The sequence below is a fragment of the Sinocyclocheilus rhinocerous genome, unplaced genomic scaffold, assembly GCF_001515625.1.
Source record: "Sinocyclocheilus rhinocerous isolate Xijiao unplaced genomic scaffold, SAMN03320098_v1.1 scaffold1492, whole genome shotgun sequence".
NCBI classification, from domain to species: domain Eukaryota; kingdom Metazoa; phylum Chordata; class Actinopteri; order Cypriniformes; family Cyprinidae; genus Sinocyclocheilus; species Sinocyclocheilus rhinocerous.
The window spans coordinates 178143-188504 of NW_015636532.1; the positions used below are offsets into that span (position 1 = coordinate 178143).

Below are 10362 nucleotides of genomic sequence, written 5' to 3' on the forward strand. Positions count from 1 at the left end.
AAGCCACTTTCTCTTTTCAGATGCCGCAGCAGCGGCCGCTTCCGCAAAAGCCACTTTCTCTTTTCAGATGCCGCAGCAGCGCCCGCTTCAGCAGAAGCCTCTAGTTCTGTCTTCTAAAGCCTCAGCAGTGCTGCTACTACAAACGACGTCCAGCACCCCACCAATTTTAAGCTTTGCAAATTTTGGGGGGTTATCAACGCTCCTCTCTGGCTGCTGTCCCGTACTAATTGCATCTTTGGGGGAGCGCTCTGGGTCCGGGCTTAGACCCGAGCTCGGACCCCTCTCCCCGGACAGGGGGAGTACCCCAGGCTCGAGAGTAATTACCGAGCTCGGAGCCCTCTCCCCGGACAGCACGCCAAATACGCATAACCTTTACTCTGTTCATTATATGTAAGTGTGAACTCGTGAACTTCTGATTGTCATGACAATGGTGAATTTATGGCAGCTACATGCAAGTTCCACGGTGAAGCAGTGACATTTATTTTACTTTACCAGCAATATTTTGCCCTTTTTAAAATCTTGGGGTGGACTAAAAGAATTACTTTTCACAGTGATTTAAATAAATATTCTCTAAAAAGCACAAATTATTTTCGATTTGCATCCACCATTTGAAATTATATTTTACATAAATACCTCTTTTTGTACATTATGCCATTTTTCCAAAGAAACGTCCTTTTATGCATTCGTTTCAGTGCATATTTGAGAAACACCTATTTAGTGGAAGAAATGAAGCAATTTGTTTTGTAACCACTATGCCACTTCTGATGCTTCATCACATTACCCAATACCTTCACTTATGGTGTGTTCAAGTCATGTCGGATAGATCGTATTTACGAGTTGAACGCACATGAACGCCACCACAAAGTGGTTATTACGAGTGGGAGACTCGAAATTTTCTTTAAGCCCAGAGTTTCCGAGTTGGGGGCGTGTCAATGAGAAACATGGCAGAATTGATGGATGCAACATCTGTAGTTGATGGTAAATTTTTGTTTAAATTGATAGTTTAGTTGTCCTATAAAGATTGCCAAAGTAAAACATAAATCACAATACTTACAGGCATTAAGCAGTGACATTGTCAGGCTTTTTATTTACAAAAAATAAGCTTTTTGAATGTGGCAGGATTGTAATATAACAATTAATAACAAGTTTTTATGCATACAGATTAAAGTGGCTTCATAAATTACTTTTTAAAAATATTAAAAAGCACACCTGATGCGAATTCTTTGCTCTTCGTTTTCTATAATCAGATTTAACAGACCCTGCTGTATTTTCTTGTAATTTATTAAAAGAAGGTACACCGCCATCTTGTGCCGACTAAACTGACTTGAACGCAGATATTACACATTGCACCTTTAAACTGACAGCAATCTTAAAAGCCCATGGACAGGTTATTGCTTACAGAATAGCACATTAAGGGACTTGCAAAATAATATCATGATATTATCTGTCAGAAACATTATCAATGCTGTCAGAAACAGTAGCATTTAACACTAGTGCAGAGATCTGTAGAACAAGTAGGTTACAGAATGAAATGAAATACACAAAGTTATCAGCTATATAACAATGGTTATTAATAAAAACTATAACAATAATATGGATTGTTGCATGAATAATAAACAACTGATAAAATTATCCACCCCTAACTATAGTAAAGTATTAAAAAATGTTGATGCAATAAATAGGGTATGATTTTAAAATGACCATCCCTCCAAAACAGAGAAAACATCTTTCACAAACATCTACATTTCTGTCTCTTTTAAAGTTTTTATATGTATTTAATGAGTTGTATTTATAGGGGTTATAGCACAATTCTATAATAAGGGGGTTATTATAGCAACCCCCCTCACTAATTTTCAACGCCTGGCTACGGCCATGGTCCCAGTGGCGTACATTATTGGCAGTTTAGTGTTAAGTGAGTAATTTACAACAAAACAAAAGATTATGATTTCATGTCCGAAAACATTATTTTTGTCTTAAATTTCATCAGGAGGGTCCCCTCACATTAAATTAAATTTTCCACCTATTAGATTGTTTTATTAACGTCTACACTTAACCCAACCCAACCCTAAAGCTACCCCTTACAATAATGCAAAAACAGCAATTATTGTTGTACAATGTGGCAAAAATTATGCTATATTGATGTGCGCATGCCCAGTTGCTGTATCCCTTCTCATAAACATGTCCCTTCTAGCCTTACCTTACAACAGCGCATGCGCAGGTGAATGCAGACACAGAACGAGGCTACTATTGTTGGACCCACCGCAGCAGAGTAAAAAGCTGTGCGCACCCGGATGTGTGCACGACGGAATGCGGAAAAAGAAGTATGCTTATATTTCTTAGACAAGAAAAATGTCTGACAGGCTTGTAAAGTTAATGTTTTCACAGGATGTTTAGTGGTATAAGTAAATTTGAAATGCTTGCTGCAAAAAAGGCGTAAATACCTTCTCAGTTTCACCTTTTATACTCACTCTTTTCCTTTTTTACATTTGATTCTTAACTGTAATCCAAGCAGTTCAAATAAATAATTTTACCAGCTAACGTAACAATGAATCTACTACCGGACGTTCTCTTACAGTTGGTCAAGTGAGGAGTATTTCATGAATATTTGTATTTTTAATATATATATTTTAACAGTGTGGGGAATTTTTAGCATTTACACTCCGTACTGAATAATACTCAAAACAATAGAACAAAAAAGTACCGCTCAATTCACTGTAGTTTAATAATTCAAGATCCAAACAAAGACAACAGTAGCCTAAACCAGCTACAAATGACAAAAGAGTAAATACATACCCAGTAACTGAGATGCCAGCCAATATAAGAAGTAAAGTGTTAATATTTTGAAACTTCATTATTCCTCAGTGTTTGTCCTTGTTCACTTCGTGGACTGAATATCAAATAGACCGCAAGAAAGAGAGATCTTACCAACGACAGTACAAGTGGCTTTAATCTGTCTTAACTTTGTTACGGTTTAATTAAGGGTTCTGGTGCAGAGTTCTTTATAAAAGCCATTGAATGCAGATGTTAAAAAAATGTAACGCTGTCTACTTTACACAACATGTGTTCTGGTGTAAGTAAAACCTCTGAACTTGGCTGGATGACGTACCTGGTCAGAGAACACTCATGCCACACCCAAGTCATTTGCTTTTGTAAACAATACCCCAGTGTTCGAATATGTGTGCAAATGCTATAGCAACATTAAAAGAGAGAGATTTTTGAGAAATTAGGAAAACAAAGGGTAGCGGTTGTGCTCCACTTCATATAGCCTATTTATGCCCTTCCCTCGTTACCTTGCCTCCGTCTCGCTGACTCGGATGTACGTCACTGATGATTATGTTCAGGGCCGTCCTTAGCTGACGCTGGGCCCGGTGCGAGGTAGGGAGCGGGGCCCCCTCGGCCCGTTAATGCAGCATTTTAGATTTATATAGAGTTGTTTGAGGTGAGGGTAAATTAAACGCGATTTGCGGTGACGTCAAAATCGTGTAGTATTGTGGTATATCTGGAGTAGGCTATACATACGAAGTAGTCTCGCTCACTCGGTAAAAAAATTGAGGTGTCTAAGGTCTCTCCATATAATGTTACCTTGTCCACTACATTAAGTGGAACGCACTTCAAAATACCAGCGTGCATTCCCCGAGGGGAAGTGCGCAAGTATGTGTGTGTGTCTAAAAGTGAAACGAAACACACTCAAAACGGCCAAATATCAAACAGGATGGAACACCTGCACAGAATGTGGAGGGAGCTGAAGTGAGACAGTGACATGGGAAAAAGTTTTCAAAATACGAGGTGAATAAAATATTTAACAACAAAACAAGCTACAACCCCCTAAATTGTTACAAACTGTTCCGTTTAATTTTCACAGAACTGTAGAATATATTAACATTTCTGAAATCAAAGACTTTATGATTGTGCAAAATAATTTCTGAGTTTGATTCGAAGCACTTATGTGGCAAATTCCTATCTTGTCGCAGTCGCACACACAAACACTCCACACTTTGCTCTCTCTCTCTCTCACACACACACACACGCAGGCACGCACGCGCGCACAAACATAGCCTACACCACATACTGTAGCTTTGCTGGGACTTTTCAATCATGTCTATTGTTATATAATGAGCAAATATATTCTCACACCTAACCCTAATGTTAATGGAAGAAATGGATGAAATGTAACCAGGAGATAGCATTGGTCAGTCTGTCACAGACAAAATTTAAGTCATGTAAAATCAGCTAGCTGTCTGACAGTACAACACGAGAAAATAAGAGCCAGGCTACAAAGATGAGTTTATTTAGACTTACTGAGGTTCTACACTGACATGTTAAAACAATCTAGGCTGCATTTCCCAAAAGCATCGTAAGCCTGATGATACGCGGGGCAACTTTTTGAGCAATGCTGCCGTCAAAAGTGCCCAAGAAATATTTCTCAAAAAAAGTTGCCGGGCAAAATTGCTCAAAAAGTTGCCCTGTGTATCATCAGCCTAAGTTGATCGTAGCTCCATTGGTTTCAAAATGGGTCGATGAACTTAAAGGTGCTGTATGTAAGTTTTTGACTCTACTAAAGCATAAAAATACCATAATATGTTTGCAGATATTTCAGAAACATGCTAAGTTAAAGCTGCAGTCCGTAAGTTTTGCCTCTTTGTCGCCATCTCTGTTTGAAAACCTGGAATTGCAGTTACTTGCGGAATTATCTATGAGTTTATTTAGACTTACTGAGGTTCTACACTGACATGTTAAAACAATCTAGGCTGCATTTCCCAAAAGCATCGTAAGCCTGATGAACTTTTTGAGCAATGCTGCCGTCAAAAGTGGCCAAGAAATATTTCTCAAAAAAAGTTGCCGGGCAAAATTGCTCAAAAAGTTGCCCTGTGTATCATCAGCCTAAGTTGATCGTAGCTCCATTGGTTTCAAAATGGGTCGATGAACTTAAAGGTGCTGTATGTAAGTTTTTGACTCTACTAAAGCATAAAAATACCATAATATGTTTGCAGATATTTCAGAAACATGCTAAGTTAAAGCTGCAGTCCGTAAGTTTTGCCTCTTTGTCGCCATCTCTGTTTGAAAACCTGGAATTGCAGTTACTTGCGGAATTATCTCCTTTGCGTGGGTTGTACTCTGGCACGGCTCCAGCGCGGATTAATCTAATGTTTTGAGTAGTATGTGTGGCAGTCAGTCACTGCACCGGTGTGAATCCTATATTTAGTAATCACAGATTCTAGCTTAGGAATATATGACCCAAATAAGAATTTTCACCGCATATTGTCATCTGAACAAGTAAGTAACAAGTTTGCCACATTTGTTCTGACCAACTGAGGAAAAAAGCATTACAATAAATCGTGCTACCAATGGTGATTTAATCTAACGATCGATTAGCTGATTTCCCATCAAACCATGCAAATGATTATTGTTATACTTTATTCTCAGATTATTAATGTTAACAACATCGAAATTCTTTTAACCCAAAAAGCTAATTATGCTCCCTTCGAACTGGTTTTCTTTAAAATACAAATCTTTGTAATCCCAGGCTATCTGTAATCAGAAGCACATTTAAAACTGGAATATATCATTTAATTTCATTCACATGTGTTTCATATAATACTTTCTGGATTACAATCCGCCATCCAAATGATTTTTCTAACGATCTGCTACCTGCAGGATCCTCACATGCCATAGCCTAGTAGCCGGGACAACTTCTTTATGTTTACAGAAGTGACGTAATGACGCAGCAGCATGCTCGAATTTCCCGCGAAAACCTACCCGTACCACTCAAATTAGAAAACATTATTATAAGCTAACCCTTGTGAATCGGGCTAAAGTAAGGCGATAGTTTTGAACACTGGCTGGTTATGTACTTGCTCAAATATTGATTTTGAATTTTTAACCAAAAAAAGTTACGGACTGCAGCTTTAATACTTGTTTATCTGAAAAACAATGCTACAGTCAATTATTCTCCTTTGAAAATGTGCGTTCCGGGCCAGTGTCGCCGAAAATTGATCATCTGCCGAAAACTGATTGCTGTCCGCGTCCCTCCGTTTTACACTTGCCAAAAAGTGATTACAGACTCTACTTATTGAGTGAACTGCTATCTCTGCCTCAAAATGACTTGATTTCATTCGTGGTTGTTATATTTGACAGATTATAGCTAATTCAGTCCTTTTTACCTGTTGAAATACTTTTTGACAACAACCATGAATGAAATCAAGTCATTTTGAGGCAGAAAGAACAGTTCACTTTTTGGCAAGTGTAAAACTGCATTTTATGGGTTTTATTGGCCATTTAAAGCTATTTCAACGGGTTAAAAGGACTGAATGAGCTACAATCTATCAAATATAACAACAATGAATGAAATCAAGTCATTTTGAGGCAGAAAGAACAGTTCACTCAATAAGTAGAGTCTGTAATCACTTTTTGGCAAGTGTAAAACTAACCGACGTGGACGGCAATCAGTTTCCGGCAGACGATCGATTTTCGGACACCGGAATGTCGGTCTCTGTTTTGGTTTGTGAAACCCGCCCATTGCCAGTTTACCCAATTGTATTTCGTCACCCCGGGTTGCCAGTTGGCGGAAAACAGAGAGTATTTCATTTCATTCATCATCAAGCGCGCTCGTTCCTGTTGGTGTCGTCAATCTGGCAACCTGCGTGTGCGTCAAGTCTGAGGAGGAGGGGCCGGGTGAAAAAAACCCTCTCCAATATTTTGAATTTGGACTGCAATACCTAGTTCAACCACTCGGTGTCAATCCTACATACAGCACCTTTAAGCTTACGATTCTTTTGGGAAATGCAGCCCTGTACATTTGATTGGGAAGTAGACCCATTAATGGCTGTACATTTTGAAAAGAAAAATGAAGATAAACGGATGGCGAGCGTGACTTCACACATCATGTTCCTGGATACAGGGAATAGTTTACGTGCAAAATAAGGAGGGTAGGTGCATAGTGAATAGTACGTTTACACTGGAGAATCCAAAAAGGAAAAGTGTACTCTAAATGCCCCAATGATGCACTTAATTAATCAAAAATGGAAGTGCTGAATGTTGGACACTTAATGCACTCAACTGGCACAGCTTTTCTTATGTAGTGGAGGGGCTATCAGACTCAGATGCTAGATGAAGAAAAAAACTGGATGTTTGAGTACAAATTCATAGGCTAAGTGCATAGTGTAGCCTATAATATGACATTTGGAACCGCAACTTATATCAGTGCACAGCTCCAGAGCAGTTCTGTTATGTCAGGTAGGCCTGCTACGTTCTATCAGACGAGTAAACAGACAGACAGTTTTTCTTGATTGCTAGCACACTATAACTGGTTTGGCCCGATTTCCCAAACCATTCAATCATGTAATTCATTCATAATTACAGTACACAATATAATTGTGACGAGAGGGCCGCGGGGCCGAGAGCCGTGGGAACGGAGCGAGGCCGGTGGAGTAAATGCACCTGCGCCACTCACCGGTCTCGAGTCCCACGGAGGAGCTCCGGAAGGATAAAAGGAGGAGTGATGACAGTGTTGGACGAGAGAGGACCAGGCCTGGATTTTATTTTGTGTTTTGGTTCTGTTTGTACATTGGTGCCGAAACCCAGGAAAGCCTGGTCCTCTCTTCTTCACCTCCAGCAACCTGTCACTCACATGAGATTGCAACAATTAACAATCGACAAAGATCCAATGATCGAATCAGCTGATGACATCAAGTCACACCCTACATTTGAGTCAACAACAAAACTGAAAGACAGGTGTGCCTCCTTGACAACAAAACCGCACATCATTGTATTGACTGTCTTCATTTATGCAACACAAAAGCATAAAAGATTAGGCAGAACAAACAAGCTTTCATCATTTAATGAAATTAGAGTTAACATTAAAACATTGGTAACAGTTAACATTAAAATTATTTTTTTGTTTGTTTTTGTTTTGTTATTGTTATTGATAAACATTTATGTTTAGAAAGGGAATGTAATGATAAGTTAATGTCATACCGGTGGGTGGCAGAATAAGCCAATGTCAACGGCAGAGTCTCCGTGGGCAAAACTGGAAATGTGATATTCTACACCCGATCTCAAAGCGGCTACAGACGGTTGTGTAAGGCACTTTGTCCATCCCTCAAGGGAGTCTAATATTATGACTATCAAATTAGGTTACAAAAAAAATTTCTGTCCTTAAATGTGCTAAATAAAAGCATGTGTTTTGGCATACAACTGTGATATGAATAATAGCGGGGATCAATATTGTTTTGTTTGTTTGTGTGTGTGTTTATTGGATGAAATTGAATCTATCTCAGATTTAATGTTAGATCTGAAAACTTAGCTGGGTAGAAAAAAGACTTGCCGTGAGTGTGTAGTGCTTGGTTCAAGAATACAAAAAAATGTTTTGAATCATTTGAATCGTGGGAGTGACTACAGAATTGCGCACACCTCAATAACCACTTCCTGTAACACTTTTAGTGTGATAAACATAAAATGTTAAAATGTGTTCCAGAATAAAAGGGTTTTTCTAATAGTATATATGCATATCTTATGAAATCTTTTTATTTGGTTAGTCATAAATACATTGTGCCCATGCTTGTTAATGAAAAGTGGGTTTGCCGTAGAGAAAATTATTCATTTTTAACATGTGGGCATATTGTGTTTTTGTTTGTGGACTTTTGCTCCAGTAGTATTTGTAAGATGTATAAAGCCTTTCTAACAGACAGAGGGAGAATGTTCAGAGGTGGTTGAGAATTGCAGCATATTAATGGCATGGAACTACTTCTGCTAAAAAGCGTATAAATTTGTCTATGGTAAACTTGGTACGTATGCTGCTACAACAGAAATGATAAAATTATAATAATAAATGAATAAATTATAAAGGACTTGTGCTGAAATTCTTTTTTTTTTTTTTTTTAGTTCCCTTTGAACTGTCTAAAGTCATTTCAGCTTGGATGGATACACGACCTTGTTTTACAAATACAGTTTGAAGGGGTGAAACTTTGAGATAAATATTAAAAGATATTTTGACATTGGGTTTAAATTTAAATGAAACCGGTTAATGTACAATTTCTTCAGTGGTCTTACAACTGGTGGCACATAAGAGGACATCAGGCCACATGAGAATTCAGAATCATGCAAACGCACCACAACAGCACTTCTTTTTTTCAGTTTCAGTTCTCTCTCTTCTCAACACTACTAAACCCTACTTCAAATACTGCTTCTAAACGAATTTTTTAAAAATGTAATACTGTATCTGTAATACTGTAACTTTATGAAAATTACCCCTCAACTTCTAAACAGTTTAACTACTGATACATTGTAGCTTAGATCCAAACACATTAAAGATAACAGTGAGCCAGCTTCAAAATGACAAAAAAAGTAAATACATACCCAGTTAGTGAAAAGCAAGCCAACACAAGAAGAAAGGTATTAGCATTTTGAATGTATTTCATCATTCCTGAGTTAGGTTTTGCGTCTTTAGCCACTTGAAGAACTGAATGTCTGAAAGAAGAAGAAAACAGGAAGACATAGTGGGAGGAGTGTGTTTCTGTGGGGACACATTTAATATAAGCAAACTTGCGCTGCATTCCGGTTGTTCAACTGGTTGAGCAAGGTGAAATCGATGCAGTGCTGTTTTGCATATACAAAGAACAGAATACATTATAGATCACTGAGTTCCAAGGGTGTATATCTGGTTTGAACATTGGGAGGTTGAAGTGTGGGTATATGCTTCCCAAAGTTTTTCACTTAAAAAAAAGCATTATATGCACAGAGGATAATTTCTCTCAAGTTAATTAATCTCAAGTCACTTCAATCGTTTATTCAGCCGATTCATTCAAAAATGCAGATTAATTCGGGAATAAAACAAACACCACTGATATGTTTATTTTGTTGTATTCTCCCTGAAGGTGTTAAAACCCACAATTGCTTATTAAGTTATTCTGTGTGCCTTACATGGGCCATGGTGACTTAGTAAGACCTGCTAGGTTTTTTTTTTTAATGTTGAGTGCATCATTAAATGGTTGCAAGAACTTCAATAGGTACTTTCCCTAGTCACGTCCTGTAATGTACGCATAGCACATAAAATGTATAGTTTCAGAAGACTGGGGGCTTTTTTTTCTGCATTTTGCCTTCTTCCCCTCATTGCATTCTGCAAATATTGTACTACTTTTGGGATTTTCTTTCTCTACTCTGATCTTAACAAACTTTATCTGTTAAATACAATACATTAGATGTCAATACTTAGATTAATTGGTAACACTTTAGTATAGGGACCAATTTTATTAGCATGCCTATTATTAACATATTGGCTGTTTATTAGTACTTATAAAGCACATATTCAGCATGACCATATTTTACATCCCTAATCTTACCCAATAACTAAACTTAACAACTACC

At 37.9% G+C, this 10362-nt stretch overlaps 1 protein-coding gene across 1 annotated transcript in view; it reads right to left on the reverse strand.

The window, feature by feature from the left end:
• The window catches only part of LOC107747818 (globoside alpha-1,3-N-acetylgalactosaminyltransferase 1-like), a 22470-nt gene extending 12984 nt beyond the window's left edge, over positions 1-9486 (reverse strand). Inside the window, exon 1 of the mRNA XM_016562425.1 lies at positions 9355-9486. Within this exon, the coding sequence (XP_016417911.1) occupies positions 9355-9419 (65 nt within the window). The 5' untranslated portion in view covers positions 9420-9486. The remainder of the gene's footprint in view (positions 1-9354) is intronic.
• Between the last annotated feature and the right edge of the window lie 876 nt (positions 9487-10362).